General features: G+C 65.8%; 1 protein-coding gene across 2 annotated transcripts in view; it reads right to left on the bottom strand.

Annotated features, from left to right (window-relative positions):
* DNMT3A (DNA methyltransferase 3 alpha) overlaps positions 1–21237 on the bottom strand; it is a 54163-nt gene that overhangs the window by 28358 nt on the left and 4568 nt on the right. For both annotated transcript variants that reach the window (XM_066547686.1, XM_066547687.1), the window contains exon 3: positions 13491–13595. In XM_066547686.1, the coding sequence (XP_066403783.1) occupies positions 13491–13595 (105 nt within the window). The remainder of the gene's footprint in view (positions 1–13490; positions 13596–21237) is intronic.

Raw genomic sequence — 21237 nt, 5'->3', positions numbered from 1 at the left:
CGGGTGTGCCAGGTGTGCCAGGTGCTGCTGCTGGCACCGGGACACCCAGCCCCACCTCGGGTGTGCCAGGTGTGCCAGGTGCTGCTGCTGGCACCGGGACACCCAGCCCCACCTCCTGTGTGCCAGGTGTGCCAGGTGCTGCTGCTGGCACCGGGACACCCAGTCCCACCTCCTGTGTGCCAGGTGTGCCAGGTGCTGCTGCTGGCACCAGGACACCCAGCCCCACCTCCTGTGTGCCAGGTGTGCCAGGTGCTGCTGCTGGCACCGGGACACCCAGTCCCACCTCCTCCATGCCAGGTGTGCCAGGTGCTGCTGCTGGCACCAGGACACCCAGTCCCACCTCCTGTGTGCCAGGTGTGCCAGGTGCTGCTGCTGGCACCGGGACACCCAGTCCCACCTCCTCCATGCCAGGTGTGCCAGGTGCTGCTGCTGGCACCAGGACACCCAGTCCCACCTCCTCCGTGCCAGGTGTGCCAGGTGCTGCTGCTGGCACCGGGACACCCAGCCCCACCTCCTGTGTGCCAGGTGCTGCTGCTGGCACCAGGACACCCAGTCCCACCTCCTGTGTGCCAGGTGCTGCTGCTGGCACCGGGACACCCAGTCCCACCTCCTGTGTGCCAGGTGCTGCTGCTGGCACCAGGACACCCAGTCCCACCTCCTGTGTGCCAGGTGTGCCAGGTGCTGCTGCTGGCACCAGGACACCCAGTCCCACCTCCTGTGTGCCAGGTGTGCCAGGTGCTGCCTGCCAAAGCGACCCTGGGACCAGGACACGGTGTCACAGCAGCCAGGACACGTGGGTGTGTCATGACCATGTCCTCATGAGCAGGACAGCAGCCCCAGGGCCAGGACACCTGGGTGTGACAGCCTCATGCTGCTGTGCCACCCTGAGGACCAGCACATCCCACCATGGCACTCTCAGGAGGGCCTCTCACACACACACACACCTGTCACACACACACCTGGCACACACACACACCTGTCTCACACACACACACACACACACACACACCTGACACACACACACACACACACACACCTGTCAAAAACACACACACACACCTTGCACACACACACACACACACACACACACACACACACCTGGCACACACACATACCTCTGTCACACACACACACACCTGGCACACACACACACCTGTCTCACACACACACACACACACACACACACACCTGGCACACACACACACATGGCACACACACACACACCTGGCACACACACACACCTCTGTCACACACACACACACCTGGCACACACACACACACCTGTCTCACACACACACACACACACACCTGGCACACACACATACCTCTGGCACACACACACACACCTGGCACACACACACACACACCTGTCACACACACACCTGGCACACACACACACACCTGTCACACACACACACCTGTCACACACACACACACCTGTCACACACACACACCTCTGTCACACACACACACACCTCTGTCACACACACACCTGTCACACACACACACACACCTGTCACGCACACACACACCTCTGTCACACACACACACACATCTGTCACACACACACCTGTCACACACACACACACCTCTGTCACACACACACACACCTGTCACACACACACAGCTCTGTCACACACACACCTCTGTCACACACACACACCTGTCACACACACACACACCTGTCACATACACACACACCTCTGTCACACACACACACCTGTCACACACACACACACCTGTCACACACACACACCTGTCACACACACACACACCTGTCACACACACACCTGTCACACACACACACCTGGCACACACACACACCTGGCACACACACACCTGGCACACACACACACCTGGCACACACACAGGGATGTGTGTGAGAGATGTGACAGGTGTGTGTGTGTGACAGGGGTGTGTGTGTGTGTGACAGGTGTGTTTGACAGGTGTGTGACAGGTGTGTGTGTGCCAGGTGTGTGTGTGTGTGATAGGTGTGTGTATGTGACAGATGTGTGTGTGTGACAGGTGTGTGTGTGACAGGGATGTGTGTGACAGGTGTGTGTGTGTGCCAGGTGTGTGTGTGTGTGTGCCAGGTGTGTGTGTGTGTGTGACAGGTGTGTGTGTGTGCCAGGTGTGTGTGTGTGACAGGTGTGTGTGTGTGACAGGTGTGTGTGTGACAGGGATGTGTGTGACAGGTGTGTGTGTGTGCCAGGTGTGTGTGTGTGACAGGTGTGTGTGTGTGACAGGTGTGTGTGTGACAGGTGTGTGTGTGTGCCAGGTGTGTGTGTGTGACAGGTGTGTGTGTGTGTGACAGGTGTGTGTGTGTGACAGATGTGTGTGTGTGACAGGTGTGTGTGTGTGACAGGTGTGTGTGTGTGTGACAGGGATGTGTGTGACAGGTGTGTGTGTGTGCCAGGTGTGTGTGTGTGTGCCAGGTGTGTGTGTGTGTGACAGGTGTGTGTGTGTGACAGGTGTGTGTGTGTGACAGGTGTGTGTGTGTGTGACAGGGATGTGTGTGACAGGTGTGTGTGTGTGCCAGGTGTGTGTGTGCCAGGTGTGTGTGTGTGACAGGTGTGTGTGTGTGTGACAGGTGTGTGTGTGACAGGTGTGTGTGTGTGCCAGGTGTGTGTGTGTGACAGGTGTGTGTGTGTGCCAGGTGTGTGTGTGTGTGACAGGTGTGTGTGTGTGCCAGGTGTGTGTATGTGACAGATGTGTGTGTGTGCCAGGTGTGTGTGTGTGACAGGTGTGTGTGTGTGACAGGTGTGTGTGTGACAGGTGTGTGTGTGTGTGACAGGTGTGTGTGTGTGTGACAGGTGTGTGTGTGTGACAGGTGTGTGTGTGTGACAGGTGTATAAGACAAGTGTGTGTGCGTGTGACAGGCACAGCCCAGCCCAGCCCAGCCCAGCCCTGAGCACCCCAGACAGACCCTGGAGCTGCTGCCACTCCCTCCTGGTGGCCCTGGTGCTGTCCCACAGCACAGCGTGATGCCAGGGCGGCACAGAGTGATGCCAGGGTGGCACAGGGTGATGCCAGGGTGCCATGGTGGGCAGGGAACCCTTCCTGCCTGTCCCCAGTGAAGTACAGGTGCCATGGTGTCCCGTTTGGTGACAGCCCAGGGGGGGACAGGGTCCAGCTGGGGGCCTTGGTGTGAGCCCACAGTGCTGCCCACTGCCAGGGGCTGCTGGCACTGGGGCACGAGCTGCAGGGGGATGGCAGGTGACAGGCACTGCTTCCTCCCTGAGGGCCCTGACTGGTGCCACAGAGCACGGGACTCCCTGCCCTGTCCCCCCTGCCCTGTCCCCCCCTGCCCTGTCCCCCTGCCCTGTCCCCCTGCCCTGTCCCCCTGCCCTGTCCCCCCTGCCCTGTCCCCCCCTAACCTGTCCCCCCTGCCCTGTCCCCCTGGCCTGTCCCCCTGGCCTGTCCCCCCCGTCCTGTCCCCCCTGGCCTGTCCCCCCCGTCCTGTCCCCCCTGCCCTGTCCCCCCCTGGCCTGTCCCCCCTGCCCTGTCCCCTCTGCCCTGTCCCCCTGCCCTGTCCCCCCCTGGCCTGTCCCCCCTGCCCTGTCCCCCCCTGCCCTGTCCCCCTGCCCTGTCCCCCTGCCCTGTCCCCCCTGCCCTGTCCCCCCCTAACCTGTCCCCCCTGCCCTGTCCCCCTGGCCTGTCCCCCTGGCCTGTCCCCCCCGTCCTGTCCCCCCTGCCCTGTCCCCCCCTGGCCTGTCCCCCCTGCCCTGTCCCCCCCTGCCCTGTCCCCCCCTGCCCTGTCCCCCTGCCCTGTCCCCCCTGCCCTGTCCCTCTGTGCACTGCCTGGGATGGGTCCCAGACCAGGATGGGTCCCAGACCAGGATGGGTCCCAGGACAGGTCCCAGACCAGGATGGGCCCCAAACCAGGACAGGTCCTAAACCAGGATGGGTCCTAAACTGGGTTGGGTCTCAGACCAGGATGGGTCCTCAACCACAACAGGTCCCAAACCAGGATGGGTCCCAGACAGAATGGGTCCTAAACCAGGACAGGTCCTAAACCAGGATGGGTCCCAGACCAGGATGGGTCCCAGACAGAATGGGTCCTAAACCAGGACAGGTCCTAAACCAGGACAGGTCCTAAACCAGGATGGGTCCCAGACAGAATGGGTCCTAAACCAGGACAGGTCCTAAACCAGGACGGGTCCCAGACCAGGATGGGTCCCAGACAGAATGGGTCCTAAACCAGGACAGGTCCTAAACCAGGACGGGTCCCAGACCAGGATGGGTCCCAGACCAGGATGGATCCCAGACCAGGACAGGTCCCAAACCAGGACAGGTCCCAAACCAGGATGGGTCCCAGACCAGGATGGATCCCAGACCAGGACAGGTCCCAAACCAGGACAAGTCCCAAACCTGGACACTGCTGCACCCCTTGTCCCTAAGGGGTCCCTGGTGTCACTCCCCGTGCAGCTGAGGGGTCCCGGGTGTCACTCCCCGTGCAGCTGAGGGGTCCCCGGGTGTCACTCTGGGTGCAGCTGAGGGGTCCCTGGTGTCACTCTGGGTGCAGCTGAGGGGTCCCGGGTGTCACTCCCCGTGCAGCTGAGGGGTCCGGGTGTCACTCTGGGTGCAGCTGAGGGGTCCCGGGTGTCACTCCCCGTGCAGCTGAGGGGTCCGGGTGTCACTCTGGGTGCAGCTGAGGGGTCCCTGGTGTCACTCCCCGTGCAGCTGAGGGGTCCCGGCAGCCCTGGCCCCGTTCCCGCCTCTGCCGGGGCCGCATCCGTGCCGAGAACAATCGCAGGGGCCGTGGGGAGGAAACGGCAGGAAACGGGAACGGGAACGCCGGAGCTGCGCTCCAGGGCAGGAGTGGGGTTTGGGACACGCGGGGTGGCTCTGGGCTCTGGGGGAGCTGGGGGGTTTGGGGAGGCTGTGGGGTTTGGGGTGGCTGTGGGGTTTGGGGTGCTGGGGGGTTTGGGGAGGCTGTGGGGTTTGGGGTGGCTGTGGGGTTTGGGGTGGCTGTGGGGTTTGGGGTGCTGGGGGGTTTGGGGAGGCTGTGGGGTTCAGCCAGGCTGTGGGGTTTTGGGTGTCTGTGGGGTTTGGGGATGCTGTGGGGTTTGGGGAGGCTGTGGGGTTCAGGCAGGCTGTGGGGTTTTGGGTAGCTGTGGGGTTTGGGGGAGGCTGTGGGGCTCAGGGATGCTGTGGGGTTTGGGGGAGGCTGTGGGGCTCAGGGATGCTGTGGGGCTCAGGGATGCTGTGGGGTTTGGGGAGGCTGTGGGGCTCAGGGATGCTGTGGGGCTCAGGGGGGCTGTGGGCTTTGGGATGCTGTGGGGTTTGGGGATGCTGTGGGGCTCAGGGATGCTGTGGGGTTCAGGGAGCTGTGGGGTTTGGGGATGCTGTGGGGCTCAGGGATGCTGTGGGGCTCATGGATGCTGTGGGGCTCAGGGATGCTGTGGGGCTCAGGGATGCTGTGGGGTTCAGGGATACTGTGGGCTTTGGGATGCTGTGGGGCTCAGGGATGCTGTGGGGTTTGGGGATGCTGTGGGGCTCAGGGATGCTGTGGGGCTCAGGGATGCTGTGGGGTTCAGGGAGCTGTGGGGTTTGGGGATGCTGTGGGGCTCAGGGATGCTGTGGGGCTCAGGGGGGCTGTGGGGCTCAGGGATGCTGTGGGGCTCATGTGGGGCTCAGGGATGCTGTGGGGCTCAGGGATGCTGTGGGGCTCAGGGATGCTGTGGGCTTTGGGATGCTGTGGGGTTTGGGGATGCTGTGGGGTTTAGGGATGCTGTGGGGCTCAGGGATGCTGTGGGGCTCAGGGATGCTGTGGGCTTTGGGATGCTGTGGGGTTTGGGGATGCTGTGGGGTTTAGGGATGCTGTGGGGCTCAGGGGGGCTGTGGGGCACAGGGATGCTGTGGGGTTTGGGGATGCTGTGGGGCTCAGGGATGCTGTGGGGCTCAGGGGGGCTGTGGGGTTCAGGGAGCTGTGGGGCTCAGGGATGCTGTGGGGTTTGGGGATGCTGTGGGGCTCAGGGATGCTGTGGGGCTCAGGGATGCTGTGGGGTTTGGGGATGCTGTGGGGTTTAGGGATGCTGTGGGGCTCAGGGATGCTGTGGGGCTCAGGGATGCTGTGGGGTTTGGGGATGCTGTGGGGCTCAGGGATGCTGTGGGGCTCAGGGGGGCTGTGGGAGCTCAGCCCAGCCCCTCGCTGGCACAGGCCCGGGGTCTCAGGCTCTGTGCGGTGCTGGGCACACCTGGCACAGGCTCCCCCGGGTGCTGCCAGGCGTTGGGCACCGGGACTGGGTGGACAATAGGAGCCGTGCTGGGCAGGGGGTCCTGGCACGCTGGGGCAGGACAGTCACCGTGTCCCCTGCCAGGACAGGGACACATGTCCCACCCTGCACGGCCCCATCCGTGCCACGCTGCCAACACCACTGCCAGCCCTGCACAGCTGCCCTGGCTGCCCTGGCACCTCAGCACCCTGCCTGCGCCAGGACCGGAGCCCAGCTCACCGGGAGCCACCCGTGGTGGCCTGTCCCCCTCCTGGCCCTGCTGTCCCTGTCCCCGTCCCCTTCCTGGCCCTGCTGCCCCTGTCCCTGTCTCTGTCCCTGTCCCCTTCCTGGCCCTGCTGTCCCTATCCCTGTCCCTGTCCCTGTCCCTGTTCCCCTTCCCGGCCCTGCTGTCCCTGTCCCTGTCCCTGTCCCTGTCCCTGTCCCCGTCCCCTTCCCGGCCCTGCTGTCCCTGTCCCTGTCCCTGTCCCTGTCCCTGTCCCCCTCCCGGCCCTGCTGTCCCTTCCTGCCCACCCAGCCGGAGCTTCCTGCAGCTCCAGGCCCTGGGAACCAGCTCTGCCTTTCTGCTGCTCCCTCCCCTGGGCTGGGCCCCTGCCAAGGAGGCTGCTCTGCACGGCCTGAGCCCTGCCCGCTGCCCTGGGGACACCAAGTGACACTGGGGACACTCCCTGAGCCCTGCCCGCTGCCCTGGGGACACCAAGTGACACTGGGGACACTCCCTGAGCCCTGCCCGCTGCCCTGGGGACACCAAGTGACACTGGGGACACTCCCTGAGCCCTGCCCGCTGCCCTGGGGACACCAAGTGACACTGGGGACACTCCCTGAGCCCTGCCCGCTGCCCTGGGGACACCAAGTGACACTGGGGACACTCCCTGAGCCCTGCCCGCTGCCCTGGGGACACCAAGTGACACTGGGGACACTCCCCAAGGGCATGACGGGGGTGGCACTTGGGGTTGGGGACTCTCGTGCCCATCCCAGCCCAAGGAAGGTGCCCCTGTCACCCACAGGGGTGTCCCTCTGCCAGGCACAGCTGGCACTGGGGATGCTGGTCCAGGAGCCATGGCATGGCTTGGTACTGCATGGCACAACATGGCACAGCATGGCTGATCATGGCACAGCATGGCACAGCATGGCTGAGCATGTCACTGCATGGCACAGCATGGCACTGCATGGCTGAGCATGGCACAGCATGGCACAGCATGGCACAGCATGGCACAGCATGGCTGAGCATGTCACTGCATGGCACAGCATGGCACTGCATGGCTGAGCATGGCTGAGCATGGCACAGCATGGCACAGCATGGCACAGCACGGCACAGCATGGCACTGCATGGCTGAGCATGGCACAGCATGGCTGATCATGGCACAGCATGGCACTGCATGGCACAGCATGGCACAGCATGGCACAGCATGGCACTGCATGGCACTGCATGGCTGAGCATGTCACTACATGGCACAGCATGGCACTGCATGGCTGAGCATGGCACAGCATGGCTGATCATGGCACAGCATGGCACAGCATGGCACAGCATGGCACTGCATGGCACAGCATGGCACAGCATGGCACAGCATGGCTGAGCATGGCACGGCATGGCTGAGCATGGCACAGCATGGCTGAGCATGGCACTGCATGGCACTGCATGGCTGAGCATGTCACTACATGGCACAGCATGGCACAGCATGGCACAGCATGGCACTGCATGGCACAGCATGGCACAGCATGGCTGAGCATGGCACAGCATGGCACTGCATGGCACAGCATGGCACAGCATGGCACAGCATGGCTGAGCATGGCACTGCATGGCTGAGCATGGCACAGCATGGCACTGCATGGCACAGCATGGCATAGCATGGCACAGCATGGCACAGCATGGCACTGCATGGCACTGCATGGCACAGCATGGCAAAGCATGGCACTGCATGGCTGAGCATGGCTGAGCATGGCACAGCATGGCACAGCATGGCACAGCATGGCTGATCATGGCACAGCATGTCTGAGCATGGCACAGCATGGCTGAGCATGGCACTGCATGGCTGAGCATGGCACAGCATGGCATAGCATGGCACAGCATGGCACAGCATGGCACTGCATGGCACTGCATGGCACTGCATGGCAAAGCATGGCACTGCATGGCTGAGCATGGCTGAGCATGGCACAGCATGGCACAGCATGGCACAGCACGGCACAGCATGGCACTGCATGGCTGAGCATGGCACAGCATGGCTGATCATGGCACAGCATGGCACTGCATGGCACAGCATGGCACAGCATGGCACAGCATGGCACAGCACGGCACAGCATGGCACTGCATGGCTGAGCATGGCACAGCATGGCTGATCATGGCACAGCATGGCACTGCATGGCACAGCATGGCACAGCATGGCACAGCATGGCACTGCAGGGCACTGCATGGCTCGGCGCAGCACAGGACAGCCTGGCACAGCCTGGCACAGCCCAGCACGGCCTGGCACAGCTCACCCACACTGTGACACCCATCCCCACGGGGCTGTGCCCAGCCAGCCCCCTGCCAGCCCCCAGTGCCCTCTCACAGCACTGACCAGGGCAAGGCCCCTCAGGCACTGCCTGCCCACCTGGGTATGGGTGCTGGGCACCCCCAGGGCCTGGCTGTGCCCATGGCAGTGCCAGCTGCCCCCAGCCTGTCCCGGTGCCCCTGGCACAGCGGGCACTGCCTGCCCACCTGGGTATGGGTGCTGGGCACCCCCAGGGCCTGGCTGTGCCCATGGCAGTGCCAGCTGCCCCCAGCCTGCCCCGGTGCCCCTGGCACAGCGGGCTCTCCTCAGGGAGGAGATTTTTAGTGGCTCACGTCCGCAGGGGCTGCCCTGGCACTGCCTGGGGCTGGCCATGCCAGCTCTGCTCTGCTGGCACCGGGAGCTGCTGGACAAAGGGCACCAGCTCTGGCACAGGTCTGGCACCAGCACTGGCACCAGCACCAGCTCTGCTCTGCTGGCACCGGGAGCTGCTGGACAAAGGGCACCAGCTCTGGCACCAGCACTGGCACCAGCACTGGCCACAGCACTGGCACCAGCACCAGCTCTGCTCTGCTGGCACCGGGAGCTGCTGGACAAAGGGCACCAGCACTGGCACCAGCGCTGGCACCAGCACTGGCACCAACACCAGCTCTGCTCTGCTGGCACTGGGAGCTGCTGGACAAAAGGTCAGTGTTGGCACCAGCTCTGGCACAGCTCTGGCACCAACACCAGCTCTGGCACCAGCACCAGCTCTGGCACAGCTCTGGCACCAACACCAGCTCCAGCCCCAGCACTGGCACAGCTCTGGCACCAGCCCCAGCCCCAGCACCAGCCCCAGCCCTGGCACCAGCCCCAGCACTGGCACAGCTCTGGCACCAGCCCCAGCCCTGGCACCAGCCCCAGCCCTGGCACCAGCCCCAGCACTGGCACAGCTCTGGCACCAGCCCCAGCCCCAGCCCTGGCACAGCTGGGCACTGTCAGAGCACACAGGGACGGGCACTCAGCCTGGCTCTAGGCAGGATGTGCCCGCTGCCCTGGCACTGCTGCCGTCCCCCCACGGTGCCGGGGTGCTGGGCCCTCCCTGCAGGTGTCACACCGGAGCCCGCAGCTCCCGGGCCAGCATTGCTCTCCCAGCAGCGGCTGCCCCGCCCCGCACGCTCCTCCCGGCCCGCGGTGACCCGGCCAGCACAGCCCCGCCCCGGTGACACTGACACTGACACTGCCCCGGTGACACTGACACTGCCCCGGGGGACACTGACACTGCCACTGCCCCGGTGACACTGACACTGCCCCTGACACTGCCCCGGTGACACTGACACTGACACTGCCCCTGACACTGCCCCGGTGACACTAACACTGCCCCTGACACTGCCCCGGTGACACTGACACTGCCCCGGTGACACTGACACTGACACTGCCCCTGCCACTGCCCCGGTGACACTGACACTGCCCCGGTGACACTGACACTGCCCCTGATACTGCCCCGGTGACACTGACACTGACACTGCCCCTGACACTGCCCCTGACACTGCCCCGGTGACACTGACACTGCCCCGGGGGACACTGACACTGCCCCGGGTGTGACACTGCCCCGGTGACACTGCCCCAGTGACACTGACACTGCCCCTGACACTGCCCCGGGTGTGACACTGCCCCTGACACTGCCCCAGTGACACTGACACTGCCCCGGTGACACTGACACTGCCCCTGACACTGCCCCGGTGACACTGACACTGCCCCGGTGACACTGCCCCGGTGACACTGACACTGCCCCGGGTGTGACACTGCCCCTGACACTGCCCCTGACACTGCCCCGGGTGTGACACTGCCCCTGACACTGCCCCGGGGGACACTGCCACTGACACTGCCCCAGTGACACTGACACTGCCCCTGACACTGCCACTGACACTGCCCCGGTGACACTGACACTGACACTGCCCCTGACACTGCCCCTGACACTGCCACTGACACTGCCCCGGTGACACTGACACTGCCCCTGACACTGCCCCGGTGACACTGACACTGACACTGCCCCGGGTGTGACACTGCCCCTGACACTGCCCCTGACACTGCCCTGGGGGACACTGACACTGACACTGCCCCAGGGGACACTGACACTGACACTGCCCCTGACACTGCCCCGGTGACACTGACACTGCCCCTGACACTGCCCCGGTGAGACTGACACTGCCCCTGACACTGCCACTGACACTGCCCCTGACACTGCCCCTGACACTGACACTGCCCCGGGTGTGACACTGACACTGACACTGCCCCTGACACTGCCCCGGGGGACACTGACACTGCCCTGGGTGTGACACTGACACTGCCCCGGTGACACTGACACTGACATTGACACTGACACTGCCCCGGTGACACTGACACTGCCCCGGGTGTGACACTGACACTGCCCCGGTGACACTGACACTGACATTGACACTGACACTGCCCCAGTGACACTGACACTGCCCCGGGTGTGACACTGACACTGCCCCGGTGACACTGACACTGACATTGACACTGACACTGCCCCGGTGACACTGACACTGCCCCGGGTGTGACACTGACACTGCCCCGGTGACACTGACACTGACATTGACACTGACACTGCCCCTGACACTGCCCTGGTGACACTGACACTGCCCCGGGTGTGACACTGACACTGCCCCGGTGACACTGACACTGACATTGACACTGACACTGCCCCTGACACTGCCCCGGGGGACACTGACACTGCCCCGGGTGTGACACTGACACTGCCCCGGTGACACTGACACTGACATTGACACTGACACTGCCCCGGTGACACTGACACTGCCCCGGGTGTGACACTGACACTGCCCCGGTGACACTGACACTGACATTGACACTGACACTGCCCCAGTGACACTGACACTGCCCCGGGTGTGACACTGACACTGCCCCGGTGACACTGACACTGACACTGCCCCTGACACTGCCCCGGTGACACTGACACTGCCCCGGTGACACTGACACTGACACTGCCCCTGACACTGCCCCGGGTGTGACACTGACACTGACACTGCCCCGGTGACACTGACACTGCCCCGGGTGTGACACTGACACTGACACTGACATTGACACTGACACTGACACTGACACTGCCCTGGGTGACACTGTGACACATGGCTGTGACCCTGGCACCGGCATGGCAGGGATCAGGGGTCAGGGGTCAGGGGTCAGGGATCAGGGATCAGGGGTCAGGGATCAGGGAACAGGGGTCAGGGATCAGGGACAGGCATGGCAGGGATCAGGGGTCAGGGGTCAGGGGTCAGGGATCAGGGAACAGGGGTCAGGGATCAGGGACAGGCATGGCAGGGATCAGGGGTCAGGGGTCAGGGATCAGGGATCAGGGATCAGGGGTCTGGGATCAGGGATCAGGGGTCAGGGATCAGGGACAGGCATGGCAGGGATCAGGGGTCTGGGATCAGGGATCAGGGACAGGCATGGCAGGGATCAGGGATCAGGGGTCAGGGGTCAGGGGTCCGGGGTCAGGGGTCAGGGATCAGGGATCAGAGGTCAGGGATCAGGGACAGGCATGGCAGGGATCAGGGATCAGGGGTCAGGGGTCCGGGATCAGGGACCAGGGACCAGGGATCAGGGATCAGGGACAGGCATGGCAGGGATCAGGGCTCAGGGGTCAGGGGTCAGGGGTCAGGGATCAGGGATCAGGGATCAGGGGTTAGGGGTCAGGGACAGGCATGGCAGGGATCAGGGACCAGGGACCAGGGATCAGGGACAGGCATGGCAGGGATCAGGGACAGGCATGGCAGGGATCAGGGAACAGAGATCAGGGATCAGGCATGGCAGGGATCAGGGAACAGGGATCAGGGGTCTGGGATCAGGGATCAGGCATGGCAGGGATCAGGGAACAGGGATCTGGGGTCAGGGATCAGGGACAGGCATGGCAGGGATCAGGGATCAGGGATCAGTGACCATCAGGACAGGCAGCTCAGACCTGAAATGTCCCAGCACAGGATGAACCCTTTCAGCTGCCAGAAACTTCTCCAAAAAGGATTTGCAGCCTTCTAAGGATGGAGGTGCCTCAGCTCTGTTTGTCCCCCAGGCCCTGCTCGTTCCCCTTGCCCACTCATCACCCTGGGCCTGTTTGTCACCCCCCTGTCCCCTCCTGTGGGAATGAGGACTGGGGACACTGTCTAAGCCTGGAGACCAAGGGCTCCTTCCCTCTGGGCCCTCAGCAGCAGAGGAGCTGCTCCTCCTCTCACGCTGAATTCATCGTGGCAGCAGCCAGGTGCCACCCGGGCATCCTGCAGGGAGGTGGCTCCCCAGTGCCACTGGGACACACCATGGCCTGGCAGGGACGAGCCACGAGTGTCCTCAGCCCTGGGGCCTGTCCCAGCACACCCTGTGGCTCCCAGCTGACCCCAGTGGGCACGGTGCCCGTGGCCCAGCGAGGGCTGAGCGAGCCTGGAGGGCTGGGTGGGCATCACCCAGGGGCAGGAGCCGGGGAGACCCTCGGGGGGCTCTGCTGCCAGGGTGGGGGGCCAGGGTCAGAGCCACCCGGGCAGGGAGTGAATGCCCGGTGGAGCAGAGCCACACGGGGCAGGACGGTGCCCCCGGGCACAGGAGGGCACAGGAGGGGAGGGACAGCCCTGGGGGCTCCTCCCCAGCCTCGGCACCCTGGCACACGGGGCAGCCCATGGCATGGCAGGAGCTGTCCGTCACCAATGCAGCCCTCTGGGGACACCCAGTGCCCCCAGCTGGCACCGTGCCCATGGCTCACCTGGGCATGCTTGCGCTTCCTCCCGGGCCGCCCGGCCTTCCTCATGGGCGTGCCTGGCTCCTGCTTCTCCTCCTTGCTCGGGTTCTCCTCGGGCTCCTCTTCCCCCTGTGGGCCAGACACAGACAGGATGGTCACACCCCTGGGCAGGGCATGGGGGCACCGCGGGCACAGCTGGGGATGGGCACCTGCCCAGGTGGGAGCATCGTGGCATTGCCAGGCTGGCGGCACCAGGGCATTCAGGAGGGTGACAGTGGCTGCACCAGCAGCACCAGGGCACTCGGGAGGGTGACAGTGGCTGCACCAGCAGCACCAGGGCACTCAGGAGGGTGACAGTGGCTGATCCAGCAGCACCAGGGCATTCAGGAGGGTGACAGTGGCTGCACCAGCAGCACCAGGGCACTTGGGAGGGTGACAGTGGCTGCACCAGCAGCACCAGGGCATTCAGGAAGGTGACAGTGGCTGATCCTGCAGCACCAGGGCATTCAGGAGGGTGACAGTGGCTGATCCAGCAGCACCAGGGCACTCGGGAGGGTGACAGTGGCTCATCCTGCAGCACCAGGGCACTCGGGAGGGTGACAGTGGCTGATCCAGCAGCACCAGGGCATTCAGGAGGGTGACAGTGGCTGATCCAGCAGCACCAGGGCATTCAGGAGGGTGACAGTGGCTGATCCAGCAGCACCAGGGCATTCAGGAGGGTGACAGTGGCTGACCCAGCAGCACCAGGGCACTCGGGAGGGTGACAGTGGCTGATCCAGCAGCACCAGGGCATTCAGGAGGGTGACAGTGGCTGATCCTGCAGCACCAGGGCACTTGGGAGGGTGACAGTGGCTCCTGCCACGCTTGGGCTGTGGCACAGCCCCAGCAGGTGACCCTCCTGCCCTGTGCCACCATGCCACGGCTGGCTCGGGACACGTGCCACTGCTGCCACCCACCAAACCCTGCACCACGGAACGCAGCAGGGCCCTGTGGGCACCCCACAGCACGGGCCTGAGGGCAGCCATGAGTCTCCCCGGGGACCAGGCCCAGCAGCAGGAGCTGGGCACGCCTGGAGCGGGCAGTGCCTGCCTTGGGGACCCTGCCGTGCCCCAGAGGAGCAGCTGGCAGGGCCCCATGCCCCGTCCCTGGCACCGTGGCCCAGCCTGGTGCTGGCAGCACGCATGTGCCAGCATGGCGGCGCGGCAGGAACGGGCCTGGGAAGTGACCCTGCCCCTGTGCCCCCACAGCCACCAGCACCGGGGCCTGTACCCGCTCTGGGCACCGCGGGCACACGGCGGGCACGGGGGGCCAGGCCCCGGCACGGGCTGGGATTCACCTGAGCCCCAGCGGATCCCGGCGGCGGCAGCAGCCGAGCAGGAAGAGGCCGCGGAGGGGGAGCGGGGGAAGGAGGAGAGGCCGGCAGGGGCTGCTGAGGGAGAGGCCAGGGAGGGGATGGGGCTGGCAGGCAGAGAGCGCCGGCAGGAGCACGGCCCTGCATGCTGGGGCTGCCACAGCGCTGCTGTGTGACCCTAATACTGCCAGAGTGCTGCTGTGTGACCCTAATACTGCCACAGTGCTGCTGTGTGACCCCAACACTGCCACAGCGCTGCTGTGTGACCCTAATACTGCCACAGTGCTGCTGTGTGACCCCAACACTGCCCCAGTGCTGCTGTGTGACCCTAATACTGCCACAGCGCTGCTGTGTGCCCCCAACACTGCCCCATCCCTGCTGTGTGACCCTAATACTGCCACAGTGCTGCTGTGTGACCCTAACACTGCCCCAGTGCTGCTGTGTGACCCTAATACTGCCAGAGTGCTGCTGTGTGACCCTAATACTGCCACAGTGCTGCTGTGTGACCCTAATACTGCCATACTGCTGCTGTGTGACCCTAATACTGCCACAGTGCTGCTGTGTGACCCCAACACTGCCCCAGTGCTGCTGTGTGACCCCAACACTGCCACAGCGCTGCTGTGTGACCCTAATACTGCCACAGTGCTGCTGTGTGACCCTAATACTGCCATACTGCTGCTGTGTGACCCTAATACTGCCACAGTGCTGCTGTGTGACCCTAATACTGCCATAGTGCTGCTGTGTGACCCCAACACTGCCACAGTGCTGCTGTGTGACCCCAACACTGCCACAGTGCTGCTGTGTGACCCTAATACTGCCAGAGTGCTGCTGTGTGACCCTAATACTGCCACAGTGCTGCTGTGTGACCCCAACACTGCCACAGTGCTGCTGTGTGACCCTAATACTGCCATAGTGCTGCTGTGTGACCCTAATACTGCCACAGTGCTGCTGTGTGACCCCAACACTGCCACAGTGCTGCTGTGTGACCCCAACACTGCCACAGTGCTGCTGTGTGACCCTAACACTGCCCCATCCCTGCTGTGTGACCCTAATACTGCCACAGTGCTGCTGTGTGACCCTAACACTGCCCCATCCCTGCTGTGTGACCCCAACACTGCCACAGCGCTGCTGTGTGACCCCAACACTGCCACAGTGCTGCTGTGTGCCCCCAACACTGCCCCGTGCCCCCAGTGCTGCCCTGTGCCCCTAGCACTGCCACATTCCTGCCCTGTGCCCCCAGTGCTGGGCAGCTGTGCCCTTGGGATGCGGCTGGAACATCCCTGGGGGTCCTGCACAAAAATCCCAGGGCACTGGGACACACTGTGCCCCACGGCCATGGTGCCCCATGGCTCTGGTGCCCCGTGGCTCTGGTGCCCCCAGCCATGGTCCCCAAACCAGCCTCCTCTGTGCCACCCTCCCCACACTCAGCTGCCCGCCCCGTGCCCATTGCTGCCCTGCCTGGTCCTGGTGCCTGTGGGATGCACGGCAGCCACGTGCAGCTCTGTCCCAGGCCCACGGTGTCCCTCCAGAACCGTGCTTGTCCCAGCCCTGCTCACCTGCCTGTGGGGCTGGGCAGCCTCCAGGCCCTGCACAGACCCCTCCTGCAGCCCTGCAGGGACCCCCAGCCCTGTGCAGGGACCCCTCAGCCCTGCAGGGACCCCCAGCCCTGTGCAGGGACCCCCAGCCCTGTGCAGGGACCCCCAGCCCTACAGGGACCCCCAGCCCTGCAGGGACACCCAGCCCTGTGCAGGGACCCCCAGCCCTGCAGGGACCCCCCAGCCCTGTGCAGGGACCCCCAGCCCTGGCACCTGCTGGCACTGCCAGCACTGAATGAGGACAGGAGACACCGCAGCACGCAGAACCTCAGCCAGGGCCGGGCCCCACTGCACATGGCATCCTGCTGGAAGGTTTTGGGACGGCTCCAAGGACCGTGTCAGGATCCCAGATCCAGCAGCATCCGGTGCAGAAGTGCCTGAGGGAATTCTGGGGGTCCCTGCCCCACCGTCCCCTCTTTGCCTCATTGTGCTGCGAGGCCAGGGCAGCACCCAGGGGTGCAGGGCAGCACCCAGGGGTGCAGGGCAGCCCTGGGGAGCCCCTGGCACCTGTCCCTGTGCCCCAGTGCTACCCTGGCTGCTGGCACTGCCCCAGCCAGCTGTCCCTCCCTGGCCTCATCCAGGTCCTGGCAGCATTTAGTGGATGTACATGAAAGATTTGGGGGTGCCAGGGCTCCCGTGGCCAGGAGAGGATGCAGCTGGGGGGCACCCAGAGAGGCCAGGGGGGGCTCCAGGGTGAAAAGCTGCAGGGGCAGAGCTGGCTCGAGGGCTGCCGTGGTGTGGGGACAGCAGGGTCCCTGCTGTGGAACCAGGGAGATGCCCCCAGCACCTGTCAGAACCAGGAACCCTCCTGGGGGCACAGCAGGGACCCCAAAAGCAGGGCAGGAGTGGGAGTGCAGCCCAGGGCTGGCACAGGGGGCTCTGTCCCCCAGGCTGGCAGCGGGGCCGGCGCCGCAGCCCCTCGGTGCCCGCCTCATCCCGGCGGCAGCTGAGTCATCACGGCCCATCCATCACCGTGCCCGTCCCCGGGGCGCGGGGCTCCGGGCACGTCCCGGTGCCGCTCCTGCTCCGCTGCCAAGCAACAGCCCGGGGGGAACGGCGGCCGGGCTGCGGCATGACGCAGTGCTGAGTGAGCTTCCAGCTCTGCTCCCCGGTACCGGCCCCGCTCTCCGGTACCGGCCCTGCCCCCCGGTACCGACAGCACAGCTCCAATCTGTGGTACCGGCCCCGCTCCCCGGTACCGCCAGCACAGCCCCGATCCGTGGTACCGGCCCCGCTCTCCGGTACCGACAGCACAGCCCCGATCCGTGGTATCGGCCCCGCTCTCCGGTACCGACAGCACAGCCCCGATCCGGGCACCACCAGCACAGCCCCGTTCCCCAGTACCGCCAGCACAGCCCCGCTCCCCGGTACCGCCAGCACAGCCCCGATCCGTGGTACCGGCCCCGCTCTCCGGTACCGACAGCACAGCCCCGATCCGTGGTACCGGCCCCGCTCTCCGGTACCAGCCCCGCTCCCCGGTATCGCCAGCACAGCCCCGATCCGGGCACCACCAGCACAGCCCCGATCTGCGGTACCAGCCCCGCTCCCCGGTACCGCCAGCACAGCCCCGTTCCCCAGTACCGGAGCACAGCCCCGATCCGTGGTACCGGCCCCGCTCTCCGGTACCGGCCCCGCTCCCCAGTATCGCCAGCACAGCCCCGATCCGGGCACCACCAGCACAGCCCCGATCTGCGGTACCAGTCCTGCTCCCCGGTACCGCCAGCACAGCCCCGTTCCCCAGTACCGGAGCACAGCCCCGCTCCCCGGTACCGGAGCACAGCCCGGCCCGCGGCCCCGGGCGGACCCGGCTGTGCAGAGCTGCCCCGGCCGGGAGCGGGGCTGGGCCCCGCCGGGAGCCACCGGCACGGGCCCGACCGGAGGCGCCGGGGGAGGCTCGGCCGCGCCGGCCCCGCGGGCAGCGACGGCCTCGGCACCGTGACCTCGGCGTGTGCCCGCGGGGGAGGCGGCGCCGCATCCCGCGGGGTCAGCCCGGGACAGCGCCCGGCCGAGCGCTGCTGCCAGCGCCGGGCACTGCCATGGACCGGGGGCACCGGGCTGCAGCAGGCACTGCCCTGATCCCGGGGGCACCGGGCTGCAGCGGGCACTGCCCTGATCCCGGGGGCACCGGGCTGCAGCGGGCACGGCCCTGATCCCGGGGGCACCGGGCTGCAACGGGCACTGCCCTGATCCCGGGGGCACTGGGCTGCAGCAGGCACTGCCCTGATCCCGGGGGCACCGGGCTGCAGCGGGCACTGCCCTGATCCCGGGGGCACCGGGCTGCAGCGGGCACGGCCCTGATCCCGGGGGCACCGGGCTGCAGTGGGCACTGCCCTGATCCCGGGGGCACCGGGCTGCAGCAGGCACTGCCCTGATCCCGGGGGCACCGGGCTGCAGCGGGCACTGCCCTGATCCCGGGGGCACCGGGCTGCAGCAGGCACTGCCCTGATCCCGGGGGCACCGGGCTGCAGCGGGCACTGCCATGGACCGGGGGCACCGGGCTGCAGCGGGCACTGCACCAGCTCTGCCCTGCTCCCAGGTGCACTGGGCTGCAGCGGGCACTGCCCTGGCTCTCCCCTGTGCCCATGGGTACCAGGCTGCAGTGGGCACTGCCCCAGCTCTGCCCTGTGCCCATGGGTACCGGGCTGCAGCGGGCACTGCCCCAGCCCTGCCCTGTGCCCCCCGTGCCCCCAGAACCACCCCAAAGCACAGGGGCTGCGCATCCACCCCGCTCCCAGCTCCTGCCAGCAGCACTGCAGGGCACGACTGACCCTGGGGTACCCCTGCCCACAGCTGTGCCAAGAACGGGTTGGGCACATCCCAGGGACACACGGGGACATCCCATGGACACACGGACACATCCCAGGGGACACACGGGCACGTCCCAGGGGACTCATGGACGCATCCCAGGGAACACACAGACACATCCCAGCAGACACACGGACACACCCCAGGGGACACACGGACACACAGCCACATCCCATGGGTCACACATGGCCCAGCCCCTCGGGCCACCGGGACCAATGACTGCAGGATGGGGAGCAGCACTGTGTGACACAGCGTGACCCAGGTGGTCACAGGAACCGGGATGTGACCCTGACCTGGCCGTGCCCTCAGTGGGACGGTCACAGGAACCGGGATGTGACCCTGACCTGGCTTTGCCCACAGTGGGACGGTCACAGGAACCGGGATGTGACCCTGGCCTGGCCGTGCCCTCAGTGGGACGGTCACAGGAACCGGGATGTGACCCTGACCTGGCTGTGCCCACAGTGGGACGGTCACAGGAACCGGGATGTGACCCTGGCCTGGCCGTGCCCTCAGTGGGACGGTCACAGGAACCGGGATGTGACCCTGACCTGGCCGTGCCCTCAGTGGGACGGTCACAGGAACCGGGATGTGACCCTGACCTGGCTGTGCCCACAGTGGGACGGTCACAGGAACCGGGATGTGACCCTGGCCTGGCCGTGCCCTCAGTGGGACGGTCACAGGAACCGGGATGTGACCCTGGCCTGGCCGTGCCCTCAGTGGGACGGTCACAGGAACCGGGATGTGACCCTGACCTGGCTGTGCCCACAGTGGGACGGTCACAGGAACCGGGATGTGACCCTGGCCTGGCCGTGCCCTCAGTGGGATGGTGTCCAGGTGTCCAGCTGGCCGCAGCCCCGGTGCCCACGCCCTGCCCAGCCCTGCCCTGCTCTGCTGGACACTGCCCCACAGGAAGAGCCACGGCCTTGCCAGCCCTGGCACTGGGAGTGGCCAGCCAGGCCCAGCACGTACTTGGTGTCCCTCCTGAGCCTGGTGTCACACATGGAGGAGGTGCAGGGACCCCCGGAACAGGCGGGACCCCCCGAGGGGGGAGCAGGGCTGGCACCAGGCTTACAGGCCACCATGCATCCTGCCTGGCACAGGGCATGAACCCAGCACACACTCCGGGGCCAGGACACCCCCCATCCTGGGGACACAGCCCTGCTGGGGACACAGCCCTGCTGGGGACACCCCCATCCTGGGGACACCTCCATCCTGGGGACACCCCCATCCTGGGGACACAGCCCTGCTGGGGACACAGCCCTGCTGGGGACACCCCCATCCTGGGGGACACAGCCCTGCTGGGGACACAGCCCTGCTGGGGACACCCCCATCCTGGGGACACCTCCATCCTGGGGACACCCCCATCCTGGGGACACAGCACTGCTGGGGACACAGCCCTGCTGGGGACACCCCCATCCTGGGGACACAGCACTGCTGGGGACACAGCCCTGCTGGGGACACCCCCATCCTGGGGGACACAGCCCTGCTGGGGACACAGCCCTGCTGGGGACACCCCCATCCTGGGGGACACAGCCCTGCTGGGGACACAGCCCTGCTGGGGACACAGCCCTGCTGGGGACACCCCCCATCCTGGGGACACCCCCATCCTGGGGACACAGCCCTGCTGGGGACACCCCCATCCTGGGGACACCCCCCATCCTGGGGACACCCCCATCCTGGGGACACCCCCTGTCCTGGGGACACCCCCTTCCTGGGGACACAGCCCTGCTGGGGACACAGCCCTGCTGGGGACACCCCCATCCTGGGGACACCTCCATCCTGGGGACACCCCCCATCCTGGGGACACAGCCCTGCTGGGGACACCCCCATCCTGGGGACACCCCCAATCCTGGGGACACCCCCATCCTGGGGACACCCCCGCCCTGCCAGCCGCCTTGCCCCAGCTCTCCCCACAGCCGGGAGGTGACAGCAGGTCTGTGTCCCCATCCCCTCCCCGCGCTGCCAGCGCCAGGAATAGCTCAATCCGCGCTAATCCCGCCCGCCCGTGGCTCAGGCCTCT

The sequence above is a fragment of the Molothrus aeneus genome, chromosome 3 (genome assembly GCF_037042795.1).
Source record: "Molothrus aeneus isolate 106 chromosome 3, BPBGC_Maene_1.0, whole genome shotgun sequence".
Classification (NCBI taxonomy): domain Eukaryota; kingdom Metazoa; phylum Chordata; class Aves; order Passeriformes; family Icteridae; genus Molothrus; species Molothrus aeneus.
Note: the sequence above shows the minus strand (reverse complement) of the source record. Positions and strands in the feature narration are given on the sequence as shown.